The 21,278-nt window shown below is 38.3% G+C and overlaps 1 protein-coding gene across 1 annotated transcript in view; it reads left to right on the top strand.

Annotated features, from left to right (window-relative positions):
* Window positions 1–21,278, top strand: part of SETDB2 (SET domain bifurcated histone lysine methyltransferase 2) — a 108,592-nt gene that overhangs the window by 22,525 nt on the left and 64,789 nt on the right. The window contains exons 3-7 of the mRNA XM_036743908.1: window positions 3,113–3,238; window positions 3,743–3,808; window positions 7,155–7,254; window positions 17,606–17,674; window positions 20,619–21,182. Of these exons, the coding sequence (XP_036599803.1) occupies window positions 3,113–3,238; window positions 3,743–3,808; window positions 7,155–7,254; window positions 17,606–17,674; window positions 20,619–21,182 (925 nt within the window). The remainder of the gene's footprint in view (window positions 1–3,112; window positions 3,239–3,742; window positions 3,809–7,154; window positions 7,255–17,605; window positions 17,675–20,618; window positions 21,183–21,278) is intronic.

The raw sequence follows: 21,278 nt of genomic DNA, 5'->3' as shown, positions 1-21,278 counted from the left end.
AAGTCAGCTACAACTAGCTGTGTTATCTTAGGCAAGCCGCTTGACATATTCCTGCTTCTGTGTCCTGTTCTGTAATAATAGTACCTACCTTGCAGGTTTATTATTAGGATCCAATGAGATAATTCCTAGAAAGTGCTTCACAAAATCTTAAAGAACTCTATAAATGCTAACTGTCATTATTATGATAATCCACTTAAGGAAAGGACAGCCTAGACTTAAAATGGGGTGGTAGAGGAGAGGATGGGTGCAAGAAATCTTGTAGAGGTAGAATTTGCAAAATTTGGATACTGAATGGCTAGAGGAAGGAAGAATCCAAAGTAACTCCTATTTGAGCTTGGGTGACTTGGAAGAGGAGGAGGATCAACAGGAATAGGGAACTTGGGATGAAATGATAGTTTTGTTTTAAGAAAGAGTAGAAAATGTCAATTTTGGACATGTTAGATGTGAGGTGTCAGCAGGTAGCCAGAAGTGTGGGACTGGATCTCAAGGGAAATAGGAAGAGCAAATACATGGATTTTTAAGTCTTCATTATGCTTCTTGAGTGGTGAGTATATCTTATTTTTGTTCTTCTGTCCCTAGTGCCTAGCACATATAAATATTTTGCTGTATTTAATGGAATCTCCATAGAGATAATAAATAAATTCATGAGACTGGGTTTAGATCTCTAAGGGAGTGAATATAGAGAGAGAAAAAAAGAACTTGAAAGTAAGTAGAGCCTTGAGAAATGTTTACACTTAAAGAAAGGAGGAAGCAAACAAGGAGACTAAGGAGCAATAAGACAGGTAGGAGAAAAACCAGGAAACAGCAGTGTCACCAAAGAGAGCGATCTGTTGTGTCACATGATGTAAAGCTCAAAAGGGATGAAGACTAAGAAAAGTGCATTGGATTTAGTAATTAAGGGTGTGTTGGTAAGCAAAAGGGCTCTTAGCACTTAGTTCAACAAGTGCCCTGGAAGAGTTTGGCTTTCGTTTCCTTTGAGTAATTCAATGTATTTCATCGAGTCTTACTAAGTGCTAAGCCCCAGGCTCTAACCTCTATTAGGTATTAACCTAACGTATGTGGATATGAACCTCCCAGGGTCCTAAGGGGAGGGACTAACTCAAGAGCCAATCATAGCAGCCTAAGTTGTGGTCATTCAGATGACGTTTGATGACGTCTGAAGCCCTGTAAGAAGAGAGGACAGAGCCATTTGTGCAGGGCTCTCACTTGTGCTGGTGTGCTGATGCAGAGACTCCAGGCAGCTGTAGCTAAGGGCCCTCCAGCTTGTAACCCAGATGCTGGGACTTTGTTAAACTCTGGTAACTAGGTATTGGAATTTGAATCAGACAAGGTCTGTCTGTTGATGTTTGTAATTTGTTTGTGTTTGTTCTGAAGTTCAGGGTGCTGGTCTCTTCCCCTGAACTAAGTGAATGATATTTGTATGCTGAATTAAAGTAAACTTGTCAACACCTTCACGTAGCTTTCCTTAGTTAAGCAGATCAAAAAAACCTTTGCTTTTGCCACGTGCTTGTTGTTGGGGTTGTGTTGGTCTTACACCCCCACAACAGCTGCTAGCCGGATTGTGGAAACAAAGGGACACCTGGAAACCATGGAGAAACTGCAGGGTCATCAGAATGAAGATGGAAGTTGTGTTGGAGAAGGGCAGGAATAGAAACTGCTCCTTCCTTCTTTGGTACTCAAAGAGACAGTCATCCCTTGGTCAGAAATTCTTGTAGGATATGATTCTCGGTACTTTTCTGACTTGTTATGATGGTTTGTATGGTGGGTTTGTGGTTTCATCAATGCAGGTGCTTCCTCCCAATGCCGATCACAGCTCATTATTCTTTTCCGGTGTTCTGCACCTCATGTAGCCACTTGTTACAATGTTTGTGGTATAGTGGATGTTTTGTTTAGTAACATGTTCTGAAAGGAGAATTGAGGCAGTCAGTTCATTTACAAAATATTTCACCCATAACTCTAGCTTTTTAGACAAATATATCTTTTGCTTGAGTAAATTGGAAATTTACTTCAGTTCTCCCCTTTGTAAGTGTAGTTGTCCCTTAGGAAATGTACTTCTCTGCTTCTGGGAAAACAAGTTACCTTGACAAAAATAATGGGTTGCCTTTCATCCTTATAGACAATATCTGTGCTTCCCAACTAGATCATAAACACACTGAAGACAGGGCTCATATGTCTTGCACTACTTATGATCACTCGTGGTCCCTAGCACAGTATGGGTACTCAACAAATGTTTGTTGATTTATAGGTACATGAAGAATACAGCATGCATTTTAATTTGCATACATGGAGAACTGGGCCATTAAACAAAAATTTATCTTATGACAGAAACCATTAATCCATTAATATTTAGTCCATTTTGTTACCTAACATCTTAATTGTACTAGTTAGTGCCATACTAACATAAATAAAGTGTGCTTAATATTTTAGAAGTTCCTGCCTATACCACTTCACAATGTGGTATTATGAGGTGTGGTCTCTGCCAATTAATTTTAATTACCTTTCAAATTTCTGATTGCAGCTTTTCAAAGATTGCCTCTAGGGATGTTTCTAGCACTCCTTAGCTCTTTGCTTTGTAGTTGAGGTACTGTTATGTAGCAGGCTTCCCTTATATAAGAAATCTTACCTGTTTTATTTTGTATGAGCATTGGAAAAGAAGGATGAAAGGTAAAAAATAGCATAACTTATTCTTCTGATGCCTCTTGCATACAGGAGTGATAGATTAGTAATATAACTCTGGAATTTGTAAGAACGTGAGCTTTTCAACAAATCTTTTGAAAATAGCAATCTATCTTGATCATATTTTTTGTTTGTTCCTTGTGGAAAATATGATCATTTTGCTGCCTGACAACTTGAAATCATTTTTCAAAAGGAGACTGATTTATTTGTGCCAATAGTTTTTAAAAATTAAATTATTTCTTTTATTAGTTTTTTGCTTTTCTTCATGTAGCAATGGAAAAACCTTGACGTCAGTGATACTACGTCATGTATTCTTTAAATAGAGCTTATCTCTTCATCTGAACTTTGTGGGAAATTCCCTGATTTTCTTTCTCCCTACCCTTTCCCCTCTCCCCCAACATCTCCTTTCGGTTTTAACATAATATTTATGTTCCAGGTGATGCAAAAGCTTTTTGGAGGGAACTAGAAGAGGATGGAAAAGTGGACTTGATATTTGAGCATGTACAGAATGTCCTGTTGTCACTCAAACAAAAGATCAAAGATGGCTCAGCAACAAATCAAGGTATGAAGGAGGAGTCTGAGTTCAAGAACAGCTGAATGAAAGACCTGAATTTGCTGGCTGCCCAGTGTGGCCTATTGGTGATCCAGTTCTAATAAAACTATCCCTAGTACCATTGGAGAAAAACAAAATAATTTCTTATGTTTATCATTTTTGCTTTGGTGGCCCATTCACTTTTTGACATGTTATGGGCATCTGGGGCTATGAGGACTGGGCTTTTATCATTACATTGTCAGGTGGCCTTTTGGATGAAAAGCTTACATTATGCTTGCACAGTCAATGCATTTATCCAGTGTACGGATTACCTTTAAAACTGTGTGGGTTTGACCCCGACATTAGCATTCTTTCGCTGTTCTTAAACTTAGTTCCATCCTGAACGGTTTGTTTTGTTTTATGAATTAGGGATTCTTTTGATGCTTTTACCATTTGTTACGTTTATCAAGAACTGAACAGTCCTTCACATTCCTGCCCCAGGACTCCATCCTCTTCTCTTTTTTTTCATCACAGAATATATCCAAGCCATGACCCTGGTGAATGAAGCAGTTACAAGTAACACCTTACTATTGATAAAGGGTATGTACATTTGATTTTAACACCCACTCTTATGTGATTTAGGTATTTTCTCAGTACATGGCAGGCCAGCCAACCTTAATGTGGCATGTTAACTAAAGACAACAAGAGATATGATGGTAGATCCACTTTACTGAGTTCGCATAAATCATGATTTGCTTTATAAAATGAAGATTCCCACAAATTCAGTTCCCTCCAGGAACTATTCTATCCTCCTTCTTCCTCCCCAAAATACCATAGTAATATGTAACACCCTTTTTTAACAGGATAAACATAATTTTCCCTGTAGGCTTATGGGTCCCGAGCTGTTATTATCTCCCTTACCTCTATTTTTTTGGTGGTTGATGTGTATTTGTGTGCACATGCACATATGGGTGTGGTTTTCAAGATTATATTAAGGTGTCATTCTTCCTCACTCTTGCTGGTTTGACTTCTAAGGGACTTGGCCTATATTAAAGTGATTCTAGAGAAGAGATAATATGAAAGCTCTATATGACAGAATAATTATCCATAAAGTTTTTTCTTCCATTGTGAATTTGCTCAAGGGTTAACAGATGTAAAGGAAATGCAAAATGTTGAACAAATTTTAATTAAAACTGCAAATTGTCATCAAAATTCCAGACATTTTAAATTCATTTCAATTCAGCAAACATTTAGCACCAACTATCTGTAAGACTCTGAGTTACAGAGACAGAACGAAACTTTTTCTGCCCTGGAATATGCCAAGGGGATACAACACAGACAGAAATCGTTTTACTTTGTAACTCCTATTTCACAGTGTTGTGAATATATGGTCAAGCTTCACTAAACTTTTTAAAAGATACTTTTTTGATCACTAAGTCCTTATAAATTATAATTTGTCTTATAAAATGCAGATGACTACAAATCCTAGTTTAGCCAGAGAAATTAAAATGCATTTCCAACCATAGTACTACCCCGAGGTTAGGTACCAATCACCACCACCTTTCATAGTAACGTCTTGTAGCAAGCTGCTGTGATCAAGTATCATCTATAACCTTAATGAAGAGTGGCTGGTTTTTTAATGCCACCAGACAGACATTGACTCTGAAGTGTAGGAGACAGGGAGAGTAGGTACAACCTCATTGATGGAAAGAGCAGCTTTGTTTCTTTAAAACATAAATTGTACAACCTTTATTAAAAATGAAAATATTAAAATTTATTTTTTAAGTTAAATGAAAGTATGCCATTAAATCCTTACTGTCAGTCTAAAAGGTATATATATTTTTTCTAGTTTTTTTTTTTTAAAAAAAACTTTACAAATAAATTCTAATCTTTTCTGATTTCTCCATTAGTAAATATTGTTCTTTTGAGGCTCAGAGGGACTAATGACTTCTTATGACCTTGAGGCTATAATAAGTCATCTGAGAGCCAGGAATAGAAATCAGGGCTCCCCGAGCTGGGCCTGAAGTACTGATTACTCCTTAAGATACAGCTCAGTAGCCTATCATTACAGAAGTATAATCTGTGCACTTTACTATGAAAGTGAACTAAAAGACTATATTTTTTAAAAGAAAGCATTACACCCTTCCCCATCCCATTTAATTATTAACTGAAAAGCCAGAAGGTTTAAAATTATTTTCTGACAACCTATTTGCAAATCTTGTTTTATTCTAATGCATTGAAAATACATTTTCATGTGTCCTTTAGAAAAACGATTGTGGAAAAAAGATACATTCTTATTTACAGACATGAAATTCTGGCTGTTTTAATTATTTTCTAGTACTTCTGCAGTTCTCATATTTTAAATTTATTTTCTTGTGCTTAATTGCATTTCTTGTGCCACACGAGATTCCTATACTCTAACTTTATTAATAGTTTTGATCATAATAATTATAATTGATATAGGGCTTTTTAGGTTTACAAAGAACTTTCTTTGCTCACAGGATTACTGGAAAGGCAATCTGGTGTAGAGGAAGGAATGCTGGCGGTGGAATCAGGAGATACCTGATTTTGAACCTTGGCCCCAGACTTACTAGTCATGGGGCCATGAGCAAATGATGTTAACTTCTGTGAGCTTCAGTTTTCTCATCTGTAAAGTAAGGACAATACCTGTAGTACCCATCTCACAAAGTTACTGTGAGGATCAAATGAGATGATCTATGTTTAAGTGCTTTGTAAACCTTAAAGCATTATTTGCGTTTTTGTATATCTACATACACATACACACACATGCACACAACTAGAGGAGGATGTGACCAGATCTGTGACTTGATTGATATAAGAAACTGCCTCTATCAATGTACACTGGCACCTGCTCTGCAACTTAAAATATAAGACCATTGCCTGGGTCACTGAGAGGTAACTGATTTATCTAGGGTCACATAGCCAAGATGTGTCATAGGCAGAACATGATGCCAGCTCTTCCTGACTCCAAGGCCACTTCTGTGTCCACTATCTTATGTTGCCTCATACATATATGTATATGACGCAGCATGGTGTAATGGAGATAGACATACGTATGTGTATGTGTATATATTGTGTGTGTATTTTATATGTATATATATGTATGTATGTGTGTGTGTGTGTATGTGTGTGTGTGTGTGTGTGTATAAAGTATTCCTTTATCTACTTGACCTTTCCGTATTATTAATCTGTTCCGGAGGATCAGTGCAACATAATTATATAGATTGTGTTGAGGATATTTTTATTTCGAAGGGTCCATTGATTCAAAAGAAAAATCAAATCCACACACATAAAAAGGAATTCAATTCTGTCCACAAGAGTATAAAATAGGGAACTAGAATAAGATTCCTTCCCAATGGAAGGATAAATGATAGGATACTATGAAATTTAACACATATCCCTTTTCAAAATTAACATAAAACATCTAAACAATAAATGATGATGAACATGAGTAAAAATGAAGACACAGATACAAGGGGAAGGATACAGAAAAAGCAAAGAGCAAACATAAAGAGGTGCAGGGATGGATGCATAAAAGATAAACACACTTTAGGAGAGAGGAAGATACACAAAAAGCACTTGAGATATTCCAGAAACATCATTCCATGATGTGGCCTTTTATGATGTTATGGCGACAACGACTCGAGTTTATGTCGTGATTTTACAGCTTTAACGATGAATGAGATAGATACTTAGCCGCAGTATTTGTTCCATAGCATAGGTGGGATGAAATTAAGCATGAGGGCAGGTTTAAGCCTATACCAATTTTTTTCACTGTGTACCCTTCCTGTCTAGTGGTAAGGATTTTGGGACCTAATCTTTAGGTCTTTGTTGGGTTGCACATCTCAGGATACTCAGTGGTGATTATAGAGAAATGATTTTTATGTTGGCATGATTTTTATTCACATTTAAATTCTTTACATAGATGATGATATAACTGACAGAGAAAGTGAGCAAGAAAGCAAGTCAAGTGTTTTACCTCCAACATCACATGAAGATTCCAATTCGGAAGACTCCTTGATTTTGTATGTATATAAATTAAGTTTATTTGTATAGTTAACGAGTGTTTTTATGTCTCAAAAAAGAAATTTTGTTATAAATTGAGGTTGATTTTACATATAATAGATTTTTTTGTCAGCAGAGGCTTTAAAAGATAACACTTGAACATTATATATAGCAAGTGCTAGTCACCTCATTCTGGTAAAAGATTATTCCAAATTCTGTATCCTTAAGCATAATATATCTTAGTTTATTATTTTTTATATATATTTTAATGGCATAGTGAAAAGGTGTTAAAATGGCCACCTCTGGGTTTTGGTTGAGAAATCATTTTTTTCCTGTGTCCTTTCTTAAAATGAGATTTTGGAAGAGAGGCCAGAAGGGCTTAAAAATGTTAGTAGCCTCTGAACAGGGCCAGAAAGTCACTTGAGGCAGCTAAGCCCTTCTGACTGCTCCTTCCTACTGCTGCCCCTGTATTAGTGAGAGTTCCTCAGATAAGAGAAGAAGAAGAGAGTGAGGGGCAGGAAGCTGGCTCAGGTCATTGGTCCACAGTCAGGCAACATGTGAACCTAAACTCAGGTACTTGGTCAAGAGACATTTGTAAATAACATTTTGGCAATAGAACACATGTTCTGGTGTCCTTTCAGGAAAAAAAGCTTTTGAATATTGAAATTATGAAAATTCTCAACATAAATTTGTAAGGGTCAGTTCTGAGTATTTAAGTATATTTTATTTTAAAAATATAGAAGTGTTCAAATATCTCAGCTTTATTTGAAAAGAAGTATGAAGCTTATCAATATAATTTCTAAAAAAACTCCAGGGTTTTAAAGGTTATCTAATTATTTAACCAAACGTTTAAGTAGGTTATGAAAGTAATTTCCCTCAGTGCTTTCTTTCCTCTGAGTAGAAAGCAGCCACAGCTTTCTGTGCCTTAGCTCCCTCCATGTGATTAAATGAGAATCATAGAATTCTTCCTAAGTAAGAATACTGAGAGGTCATCTTCTAATCTAGCCCCATGTCCTCCCCATGGAGGATTCCCTCCAACAGCCTTCCTTACAGGTGGTGGTGCAGCTTCTTCCTGAATCATTGCCTGTGAGGAGTAGTACTTGATGTTGAAGTTCATTCCATTACTAAACAGTTCTTCCTTATGATGAACCAAATTCTGCTTGCTCTCGATCCTGTATCTGCTCTCTAGAACAATACTTAGCTCCCTCTTTGGCATGTAATCCTGAAGTATCTTTGGACAGCTTCCTTATCTGGCCTTAATCTTTTCTTCTCCGGGTTAGATGTACTTGCTTCTTTGTCTGGATCCTTATACGAGATAATTTCCACTCTCCTCCCCGTTCTGGGTGTCCTCCTTTGTATCTTCTTTTCATGGTCATTGTCCTTCTTACCATGTAGCACATAACATATAACATAGCACAATAAATACAGGCTGCCCTGCCCAGAATAGGGTAGAACTGTTCTCTCCTGTATTTCATGATCCACGATTCTGTTAATGTTGCCTAAGTCAGTGTCTTTATTTAGCATCCTCATCATACTGTTAGCTCATTTTGAGATGGTAGTCAATGAAAAGTTCTAGGCCTTTGTCAAATGGACCTCTGTCAAGCCAGGTCTCCTCTATCCTGTACTTGTACAATTGAGTTTTTGAATCTAAATGTAAGACTTTGCTTACTCCTGTTAGAATCATAGTATCACAGATCTGGAGTTCAAAGGGACCTTACACCTTACAAATGAGGAAACTGAAGCAGGATCCAAACCCAGACTTGCTGACTATAAAGTCCAGTGCTCTAATCTCATGTCATGCTACCTTTATTAAGTATCATCTGGCTCATTTTAGCTTGTTGTCCTAGACAGTTACTGTGAGTATACAGAATATAAGACATTGTCTAGACTGATGTGAGCAACTCATGTGGCCCATGAGTGACTCCTCTGTGCAGAAGCAGGTGCAGTGGCTGTTATCCAGGCCAGAATTATCTCTGCTTTTAGGCTTGTAGGTGTAGCGTTGGTTGCTATGGCTCACAGAGACCCCCTGAGATCAAGCGGCACATACGAAAGTGGTGTTGTTGTTGTGGTTCATCCATTGCTTTTTGGTTTTCTATGAAAGAGGACTCAGTTTCCCAATGCCAGGCTTCTTTCTCACCACATTTTAAGCTTTTGTATCTTCACATTGACAATTATATTCAAAATGGTGATTGGTGCAAAAACAGAAATATATAAGCTCATATCTTATGTGTAGCTTCTAAATGACTGTGTGTTGGCGTTCTCTAGTGTTCTAGTTTCTAATAGTTCTATTCACTAATCACTTGAGATTACTAATGTACTTTTAACGTTTCTCTTTACTCAGCAACTTAATACTAAACTGTTGTATATCTGTAAGTCATCCCCTACTATGTAATCAGTTTAATTTCTTTGCTTGGTTCCCTTTATTTCTTCTTTGGAATTATCATCTAGTCAGGTTTTTTTGTTTTAGACGTTCCTATTCTTTTTGGCTTGTTTCCTGTTTGGAGTTTTTAGACCTGGGATCATACCTGTCTTCCCTGAACTTTCGAAATTTAGTTTTTTTAGAATCTAGGATATGTCTGACTAGGCCAAGATTTCTTTTCATTTGGCATGCATTCCAAGGTAGCAATAACTTTCTTCTCTAAGGATCCCATCCTTTTCACCTCACCAGCCTTCTGTGTTGGTGAAAATTTCATGCAGATTAGCAGTCCCTCGTTTGCTGCCTCTCCCTTCTGAGAAGTGAAATTGTTAGGGAGGCAAGTTGAGCATTTTTGGATGCTCTGCTTTGAGCAAAATGAGATGTCTAGAAAGTGTGGATTGATGTGGCTTAAAGGTAAGTTCTTTTTTTGTTTTGTTTTTGAAAGTGTTCACTTTTTTTTTGCTAAAAAAAAAATGAAATGATTTTTAGTTTTCAGCATTTACTTTTATAAGATTTTGAGTTCTAAATTTCCTGCCTTCCCTCTTCCCCAAGATGGCATGCAATCTGATATTGGCTATACATGTACAATCATATTTAACATATTTCCATATTAGTCATGTTGTGAATGAAGAAGCAGAACAAAAGGGAAAAAACCATGAGAAAGAAAAAACAAAATAAAAGAAAATAATATGCTTTGATCTGCATGCAAACTCCATAGTTCTTTCTCTGGATGTGGATAGCATTTTCCATCTTGAATCTTTTGGAGTTGTCTTAGATCCTTGCATTGCTTAGAAGAGCTAAGTTTAACAAAGGCAGTCATCAAGTAATATTCCTGTTACTGTGTACAGTTTCTCTTGGTTCTGCTCACTTCATTCAGCATCAGTTCATGCAAGTCTTTCCAGTTTTTCTGAGAGCATTATGCTCATCTTTTCTTATGGAACAATAGTATTCCATTACAGTCATATACCACAACTTGTTCAGCCACTCCCCAGTTGATGGACATCTCCTCAATTTCCAGTTCTTTGCCAGCACAAAAAGAACTGCTATAAATATTTTTGTACGTATGGGTCCTTTTCTCTTTTTTATGGTATCTTTGGGATACAGACCTAGTAGTGGTATTGCTGGATCAAAGGGTATGCACAGTTTTATAGCCTTTGGGCATAGTTCCAAATTGCTGTCCAGAATGGTTGGATCAGTTCACAATTCCACCAACAATGCATTAGTGTTCCAATTTTCCCACATCTTCTCCATTATTTATCATTCTCCTGTTTTGTCATGTTAGCTAATCTGATAGGTGTGGTGTACCTCAGAGTTGTTTTAATTTGCATTTCTCTCATCACTAGTGATTTAGAGCATTTTCTCATATGACCATAGGTAACTTTAATTTCTTCATCTGAAAACCCTCTGGTCATGTCCTTTAACCATTTATCAAATCTAATCAAATTTAATTTCCTTATCCGTAAAGCTTCCTTTAAGAAACTTAGTAGCATTGAATGAATAGTGATACTAAATATCTATTTGCCAAATGGCATATCTTCTTAATTCATAAAAGAAAAGTTAACTGAATTGTAAAAAGGCCCCAGATAGTAACACAATAATTCCTGTCTCAGAGTTGGACAAATCTAACAAAAAGGAAAATAAAGAACAACTTAACTGAAAGATTTATGTTATCTTCTGAATGGGAATATTGAAAAACATAACATAAAACTCAGTATCACATATTATCTTTAGGAAAAAATGGGCCATGTCAAAGTGTTTGAACAGGCAGTTTTCAGGAGAAATCAAAGCTATCTATTTTAATATAAAAATGCTTTAAATCACTATTGATTAGAGAAATGAAAATTAAAACAACTCTGAAGGACCACCTCACAATTGTCAGTTTAGCTAATATGACAGAAAAGGAAAATGACAAATGTTGGAGGGAGTGTGGAAAAATTGGGAAACTAATGTGCTGTTGGTGGAGCAGTGAACTGATCCGACCATTCTGGAGAGCAATTTGGGACTATGCCCAAAGGGTCATAAAACTATGCATACCCTTTGACCCAGCAATATCACTACTAGGTTGGTATCCCAAAGAGAAAAGACCTCTGTGTACAAAAATAATTCTAGCAGCTCTTTTTGTGGTGGCAGAGAATTGGAAATTGAGGGGGGTGCCCATCGATTTGGGAATGGCTGAACAAGTGGTATATGTGGTATATGATTGTGATGGAATACTATTGTGCCGTAAGAAATGACGATCAGGATGCTTTCTGAAAACCCTGGGAAGGCATGAAATCAAGCAAAGTGAAGTGAGCAGAACCAGGAGAACATTGTATAGTAATAGTAATATTATACTGTGAACAGCTGTGAATGACATAGCTATTCTTAACAACACAGTGATCCAAGACAAGTACAAAAGACTTATGATGAAAAATGCCATCCACCTCCAGAGAAAGAATGGATGGAGTCTGAATGTAGATCGAAGCATACTTTTTTAACTTTATTTTTCTCAATTCTTTTTGTTTTCTTGTGCAACATGGCTAATATGGAAATGTGTTTTGAATGACTGCTCATGTATAATCTATATCAAATTGCTTACCTCCTCAAAGAGGGGGTAGGGTTGAAGGGAGAAGATTTGGAACTCAGAATTTCAAAAAACGAATGTAAAGAATTGTTTTTATGTATGATTGAGAAAAAATAATTTTTAAAAGTTTAAAAACAAAACAAAAAATAGATCATGTACTATAGAGAAAAAATAAATGTAAAAAAGTAGAAATACTAAACACATCCTTTAACAAGAAAAAGATAAATGGAGACAGTAATAACATCAGAATAATCACTTAGTCAAAGAAATCAGAAACTATATGAAAAGACAGTGATAATGATGGGGCAGCATGCCATAATTTCTTTGAAGCTAAAATAATCTTCAGAGGAAAAATTGTTTCTGAGAACATGCATTAACAAAGTAGGGAAAAAAAGCTTTAGTGAACTGAATATGCAACTAAATAAATTAGCGCAAAAGAATAATCTTGAAAATTAGAGTAGAAAAAATATATTAGAAAATAAAAAGATTTTAAAATTTACAAACAAAACTAAAAGCCTGGCCGTAGAAAAAATATATTAGAAAATAAAAAGATTTTAAAATTTACAAACAAAACTAAAAGCCTGGTTCTTTTAATTGAATTTCTGATATCTTGGTGGGACGTAGGGCATTGATGACTACAGACAAAACTACTTATTTCACTAGTCCTCAGTTCGCTTAGAAGGTCCTTTTCATTTATATTATCACCAAAGTAAAACAATGGACCAAGTTAACATTTATCAACAAGTTGTGTCTGTATGTACTGTGAATAAAGTATCCAGATCTGCCCTTTTTTTCCCCATAGGAAATACTTTTGTCAAATGATACAACTGTATATGTTAATATAGTAGCTGATGTTTTGAGATTGTAGTGTTTAGTTCATTCAGATTTAAAGCAAAGGAAAAATGATAAAATACCCTCATGGTTCATATACAGCAAGATAACCTTTTTGCATAATAACCGCCTAACAGTGGGAAAAATCAGTGCGTACCTGCCTCATGGAACTACCCCCTATTCACCTGCCTTGTTTAGGGATGCTGGGAAAAAAGGGCAGAGAATAATTGTTTATTTCCTTATTACTTGTACTGAAGCATATGGAGGAAAAATATTCTCACTTTTCCCTTCCATTTATCCCCATCTCCTTCCCTTAGGGCCCCCCTCAAAAAAAACCCCATCTTCCCCTAAATAGAGGATTAAACTCAACATACCCCACATCAGTAATGTCAGGTAGATTTTACAGATCAGGACTGAGGCACAGATTAAACTCCACTCAACAGGCCTCAGTTAGGCAACAGACATTGTGTGGGGTGCTGGGGATACCAAAGACAAAAAACAAACAGTGCTTCCCGTCTAGGAGGTTATATTCTACTGGAGGGGATAGAAATGCACACAGATGTGTGAATACAAAATATATATAAAGTAAATTTGGGGAAGGGGTGAGGACTCTAATAACCTAGAGTAGGGGTGGGGAACCTGTGGTCTTGAGACCACAAGTGGCCCTCTAGGTCCTCAAGTGCAGCCCTTTGACTGAGTCCAAGTTTTACAGAACAAATCCTTTTATTAAGGAGATTTATTCTGTGAAGTTTGGATTCAGTTAAAGGGCCACACTTGAGGACCTAGAGGGCCACGTGTGGCCTTGAGGCTGCAGGTTCTCCACCCCTGACCTAGAGGATCAGGATGTAGTATTTGAGTTAAGCCATGAAGGAAGTTAGAGATTACCAGCAGTGGACTTGGGAGGGGAGGCAGGCAGGCAACGAGCATTTATTAAGTGCTTGTTGTATGCCAGCCACTGTGCTAAGCGCCAGTCAAAAGAAAGACAACTCCTTGACCTCAAGGAGTCCATCTTCTAATGAGGGAAGACAAAAATAAAGGGAGCTAAAATAGGGTGGAGGAGGAAAGGATCCTTGGGAGAACTTTCTAGAAGGGAGAGACATTGCACAAAGCCTGAAGGTGGGAGGAGGAATGTCTTGCAGAGAGAAGAGCATGTAGACCAGTTTGTCTGGAACATAAAGTGCAGTGTCACATCAGTCTGAAGTGATAGGCTGGAGCCAGATTTTGAAGGACTTTAAAAGCCAACCTGAGGTATTTGCATGTTAGCCTGGACTAGGGCTGTTGCTTTGCTTTTAGAGAGAAGAGGAGAGATACGAGAGGTGTGGTGGAGAGCTTTATAACTGAATGTGCACGTAAGGAAGAATAAAAACTTGAGGATAGCGCCAAGATTCTAAACTTGAAGGGTAATGATGTTCTCAATAGAAACATGGAAATTAGGAAGAGGAGTCAGTGTTTGGGGAGGAGATAATGAGTTCTATCTTGGATGTTTTGAATAGACCCGTGTATAGGAGATCTGTGTAGAGATGCCTAGCTGGCAGATGGTGACATAGAAATAGAGCTCAGGGGAGAAAGGAGGACCAGGCATGTAAACTGAGGAGTCATTCTGTGCAGAGATGGTAGTGGAGCCTGTGTAAAGATTTTAGCTAATGAGATCACCCACAGAAAAAGAAGAGATCCCAGCACAGAGCTCTGCTGTGTATCCAGGTGTAAACAGTGGGATATGGATGATTTAGCAAAGAAAAGTGAGGAGGAGTCAGATAAGTAGCAGGAGAAACCACTCGAGTTAAGTATCATAAAAACCCAGAGAGAAGAGACTAGCTAAGAAGAGAAAGCAGTCAGGAGGAATAAAGACTGAGAAAAGAAATTAAGAAATTGTTGAGAAAGAAGTTTTCAGTCTAGTGGTAGGGTTGGATGCCAGATTGGAAGGGATTGAGAAGTGAATGGGAGCTGAGGAGACAGAGGCAGTGATTGTACACAGCACTTTCTAGAAAGCTGGCGATGAAAGGAAGGAGAATCATAGCCTGTTTCTTGGAGGAGTGGCCAAATCACGCTGGGTCTTTTCAAGGATTCATAAGATCTGGCCATCTTTGTAGGGAGCAAGAAAGGACCCAGTGGATAAAGAGATACTGAAGATTAGAGAGAAGGGATTATCATAGGGTCAAGCTGCTGTGGAAGATGGTACAAGATGGTTTCAAAGGCACAAGCAGACAGCTTGACCTTGGCAAAAGCAAAAACTGCTTCCTCACAGAGACTAGAGGAAAGGAGAGAATGGGACTGAGGTTGTAATGGATGGTCTCGGATTTCTCTCTCTAGCAATCCAGTCGACGTTACATAACATAAATGTATAGTGGCCCTAGTCAGCACACTTGTGCGACCTACTCCAGTCATTTTCAGTAGCACACAAGTAGTAGAAATAGAAAGGGCAAGTGATGGGGATATTATCAGGGTTAAGAACAGGGGGAAGAACAAGACAAGGGGGCAAGGTACTTGAGGGTAGAGAACAGTGTAAAGGATTATGGGACCCAAATTTTGAATTGAGGAAAATGAGTCCAGATGAGGGTATGAGGAAGAGCGAGGAGGGTGGAGTAAGGAGAGGCTTCATTGAAGATGAATAGTTTTAGGAAGAATAAGACAGAGATGGAAGGATAGGAGATTATGGTCAGTGGAAGAATTTCAGAGTTATAAGATCAAGAATGTACCTGTTGCCATTTGTAGCTGAGACATAGTGAAAGTCTAGATCATGGTAGTTAAAGAAATCAGTGAGCCAGAACACCAATATTTAATATTCCGTGACCCCTGCCCCCCCAGTGTGAGTGTAGGGTGGAGAAGAAGACTACTGAGCTTGAGAAGGATAGAGAATGATGGGGGTGGGGTGCAATATGGAAAGAGCTTACCTTAAAGAATGATAGTATATGCCAGTGGCATAACTAAATTTTTAGTGGAGTTTCCGTATTTTTCTGCCTTCCTTCCCAGTGTTCTATATTGTTCCCTTTTCATCTGAAAGACACCATTAGTAAGTTAAGCTAGGTAGGCAGCTGTAAGTATAAACCTTTGACATTATAATTTCTTGATAAGTAGCATACCAGTTGAAGAGGGACAGATAGTGACACTGGAAGAGATGCCAGAGAAACTACTTTTGAAACATAAGTCATTGTGTCCAGGCAAAATGAAAAGGGAAATGAAACACCCCATTCATTCCCTATTTGCCCAACTCCCTAGGTGTACAGTCACTTGACAGTGAATGGCCTGAGCCCGAACAAAGAAGTCATGCAACGCTTCAGAGAGCTGAGTGTGGAGGGCCGAGTGTGTACAGAGTGAAACAGAACAAAGGGAAGGACCCCACATAGACAGAGGAGTGCTGAGGCTTCGGTGCATGCTGACAGGTTTTGCAATAGCAGAAGAAAATGGTGGGAAAGAGCTTACCATTGTGGGAAGAAGGAAACTCTTGACGTATCTTGTAGTAAGCCTGCAAAGCTCGAGTGGCTTTACATGAATTGTAAAGGTTGTCCAGACTAAGAAAGAACAGAAGGAGACTAAAAGACTTAGTGTCACCCCATAGGAGCAACTCTAGGTGGGAAGTTATTCAAGGGGAAATAAGATTTTTTTCTCATGAGTTTTTTTTTTCTATTTTTCAGTTTTTTTCCTTGTGTTCTCATATGTTTAGACCATCTCACAAAGATGAGGCTACCAATCCAACACTATAGTTGCAGAAGTAGAGATATGTTTATATATCTATATCCTTTTAGTAAATAAGGATTGAAGTACATGGCCATAACAAAAAATAATATTAACTTATCCACACAATGTTTTAGCCTTTGAGCTTGTTCTCCCTTCTTCACTCTGTGCTCTCTCCACTGGAGTTAAAGATAAAAAAAAAAAGGATAATTCTTATCAGCTCTTTGATATTTTCTATTTTTTCTTTATTTACTCTAAGAATTCATTATTCACATTTAGAATTTTGAATTCTGACAGTTATACATTTGAAGGCTTGAATTTTGAATTTCTCCATGCTGTAGTCCCCTGAGTTCTTTCATTTGTGATGTGATACTTTGGGGGGTTTTTATTGTTGTTTTGTTTTCTGAATTAGAATCCCCCTTACTATCCACTTTGTTTTATTTTCTGATATTTCTTCTATCACTTTTGGTACAGATCCATCCTGCAGTTCTGTATTCCTGCCAGCTAAGCAGCTCTGTGAATAGTGCCAGGCCTAGAGTCAGGAGGGTCTGAGTTCTAATCCAGCCTTGTACAGTTACTAGCTATGTGATCCTAGGCAAGTCACTTAACCTCTACCTGTCTCAGTTTCCTCAGCTATAAAATGGGGAAAATAGCATATATCTCCCAGGGTTATTGTGAGGATCAAATAAGACTAATATTTATAAAACTCTTTGAGCACTTTAAAGCACTGTGTAAATGCTGTTGTTTTTACTAGTTTTGTTTCTTGGTCTTTCATGTTGCAGAGCATCTGTACAAATATCTGGAATCTTAATTTGACTTCATTATCTTACCTTGTTTTTCATATCATTTTATTTTTGTTTTTTTCCCCTTTTTTTGACATGGTAAATAGAAAGACTTGGGGAGTCAGAGGACCTGAGATCAGCCTCACCTCTGAGGTTTCCGATTTTTATGATGTCAGGTAGGTCACGTAAACTCTCTGGGACTCAGTTTGCTCCCCTGTAAAGTGAGAATGTTGGATGAGATCCCTTTTGCTGTCTTTTTAAGCTCTAGATCTATGTACCTTTGCTTTAACCCTTGATTAAATGAGAACTCTCTTTCCCCCTTATGAAAGAGAATAGTAGCCTTTTGCAGGGCCAATATCTGACCTATATTCTAAATTTATCCTTTGGCCCCAGACACGAGAAGCTGAACTTTATTTAACTGTTACACATATTACTTGCTGAGTTTTACAAAACATTTTACATAAATCATCTCATTCAGTGTTCACAGTAACCCAGTACTATAATTGTCCCCATTTTATTATTTTTTATAAGTTTATTTATTTTTAGTTTTCAGCATTCACTTCCATAAGTTTTAAATTTTCTCCCTCTCTCTCCCCTCCCCCTCTCCAAGATGGCATGCAGTCCAATATAGGTGCTACATATGCATTCCTATTAAATATATTTTCACATTAGTCGTATTGTATAGAATTAGAACAAATGGGAGTAACCATGAGAAAGAAAAACATAAAACTAAACAAAGAAAGAAAATAGTCACTTTGATCTGCATTCAGACTCAATAGGTCTTTCTCTGGATGTGGATGGCATTTTCCATGAGTCTTTTGGAGTTGTTTTTGGTCCTTGCATTGCTGAGAAGAACCAAGTCTATCAAAGTCAGTCATTGCACAATATGGCTGTTACTGTGAACAATGTTCTGGTTCTGCTCACTTCACTCAGCCTCAGTTCATATAAGTCTTTCCAGGTTTTTCTGAAATCTGTCTGTTCATCATTTCTTATAGCACAATAATATTCCATCACAAGAAGCTGCACTTTAGAAATGTTAGCACTATGTGTAAACATAGGAATGTGAACTCTTGGAAAACAAATGAAAACCTAAGAAAATACCAGTTTAAAAAGATAGGGAGACAAATAATGACATTGGGAAAGAGGGCAAAGAAACTAGGTTTGAAACATCAGCTGTTGATGAAGCATCAGGCCAGAGTAGTTGATATTTGACCCAGGAGGCTCTAGAGCCGCTGTGGCTCCCATTGTGCAGGAGAGGGACATCCTCAGACCTGCACTTTGGCACAGGAGCCAAGGAGGGATTGGAGTTGCATTGAGGCAGGGAGCCCAGTCAGTGGGCCGATGGTAGTTCTGACGAAAGGGGATGAGTGCCTGAACTAAAGTGGTTGTATGAGGAGGGAGAATGTAAGGATAACTCTGAGTGAAAAAAATGGGGCTACCCTCTGTTCTAAGAGCAGAGTTCAAAAGTAAAGAGGTTTTGGGGATAAGATAATGAGTTCTATTTTGGACATGTTGAGTTTGAGATGTGCATGGGGATGTCTAGTTCAAGATGTCCAAGAGGCTGTTGGAAATGTGTAACTGTAACTCAGCAAAGACACTAGGGCTGGATGTATAGATCTTGGAATCAGGTGCATAAAGATGATAATTAAACTCATGGGAGCTGATGAGATCTGCAAGTGAGATGGGACAGAGCAAAAACAGAAAGGGGCCCAAGGCCGAGCTTTCCAGGACAGCTCCGTTTAGTGTGGGTGATGTGGATGAAGAATCAGCAGCAGAGACTGAGAAGTGCTTGTGGAGAGAGGAGAAGAGCCAGGAGGTAACAGTGCCAGGATAACTCAGAGGAGAGAGTATCTAGGAGCAGAAGCGGATGGACCATGTTACATGCCACAAAGGTCTCTCCTCCTAGGCCTTCTAGATTTTGCTGGTGGAGGGCCTGCCATGGGAGCAGCAGCTGCAAAGGCAGGTCAGATGCCTTTGTCTTGCCGTGGCTCTTCAAAGAGCAAACAGCGACAACTCAGGCTGTCTGTGCTCTTCCAGCCTTCTGCATCCCTTCTTGGAGAAGCACTGCTGAGAGTGGTTACAGTAGCGGTACAAGCAGCTACCGGTAGCTCTATCTCTGAGCCTTCCTTATCAGTTTTGGTTTGGAGTGTCTTCACTTGTTGCCTGGGCATCTTTGGCCGTGTCCCTGGCAGCGCACCTCTTTCTATGTCTTTTTAGTGTTTCTAGAGGGTTCAGGCAGGAAGAAAGGAGCTGGTCCCTTGTCTAGATCTAGTCTGCCGTTTTCCCAGAAGTCCCTAGTCTGTAATGCTTGCAGAAGTGCAGTATGAGGTCTGTTATGATGAATAGAGACATACATAAAAGCACAAGAAAAGGAAAGCTGTAGGATTTTATGATAACACAAGGCTTTACGCTCCAGTCCCACTCCTTTCTTATTGCCCTCGCACCATCTTCAGCTGGGTCTACAGTATTCCAACGCTAGATTGACAAGATGCTGTAGTAGATAATAGTGGGCTTAGAATCAGGAGGGCCTAGGTTCAAATTCTGCCTCAGACTAACTCTGTGACCCTTAGTGAGCCACTTAATAACCTCACTAAAGCTCAGCTTCCTCATCTGTAAAATGGGGGTGATAATAATAGTAACATCCTCTCCGGACTGTGACAAGGAATAATTGATATGAAACTCTTTGCAAAACCTTAACGTGTTATTAAATATCAGCTATCAGTAGTGGTAATGATAACTGAAGAGAAAGTGGAAAAATCTAATCAACTGAAATACTGATGAAAAACAGCCAGTCTGCTGCTGTTCACTGAGCCAGTAGTGTTCTGTGAGCTTATAGATGCCCTCAGCTGGGAATTTAATGAGTGGCTGTAATAAACCTAGTGCATCGTCATGACCTCAGAAGTTCCAGGTCTGGTTCTGGACTGCTAGAGATTTAGAGTCTGAAATTAGGAACAACTGTATGAGACCAGAATGCAACAAAATGTGGTTATTCCAGGTTCTGACTTAGGTTTGTTGCAGAGTATGATAGGATACCAGCTACCACTATGATGTATGTTTTCTTTTTAAAGGTATATCCCTACAAATTTGTGTCACTAATCATTATTCTGTCATTTTTAACAGAACCGTAGAGGATGTAGCAGTTTTAGCTTTGGAAAATGAAGTCTCAGATTATGAAGAGAAAATAATATCTGTGCATCTGTCTTATCAGAATCATATCTGCTGTGGTACATGTCTGTCAAACGTATCTCTCACCTCCAAAGTGGAGAACCCACTCATGATCCCCATCTTGAGTAGTTTCCAAAGGCGACATGCAAAGACAAACTCTAATTGTGCGGCATTCCACGTGAATTATAAAACCCCTTGTGGAAGGAGTTTGAGGAACTTTAAGGAGGTCCATCGTTACCTGCTTGAGACAGAGTGTAGCTTTTTATTTTTACATCATTTTTCTTTCAATACCTACGTGCAGTTGAACAGGAACACACTGAAGAAAGAAGCTTTTGTTTCTGACTCTGATATTAGCCACGGAACTGAATCTGTGCCTGTTACCTTCTGTAACGAAATCGACAACAGAAGACTGCCACACTTCAAGTACCGGAGACGGACGTGGCCACATGCCTACTACCTCAACAATTTTTCTGGCATGTTTAGCAATTCATGTGACTGCTCAAAAGGCTGCATGGATATGTGAGTAGAAAAATGTGCATTTTAATCAGGATCCTGAAGGCCTTTTGCCAGGGGAGTCCTGGCTGGGGAGCCACATGGCCTATCAGATGGCCTGAG

The sequence above is a fragment of the Trichosurus vulpecula genome, chromosome 2, assembly GCF_011100635.1.
Source record: "Trichosurus vulpecula isolate mTriVul1 chromosome 2, mTriVul1.pri, whole genome shotgun sequence".
NCBI classification, from domain to species: domain Eukaryota; kingdom Metazoa; phylum Chordata; class Mammalia; order Diprotodontia; family Phalangeridae; genus Trichosurus; species Trichosurus vulpecula.
This window is presented reverse-complemented; position numbering and strand designations above follow the sequence as displayed.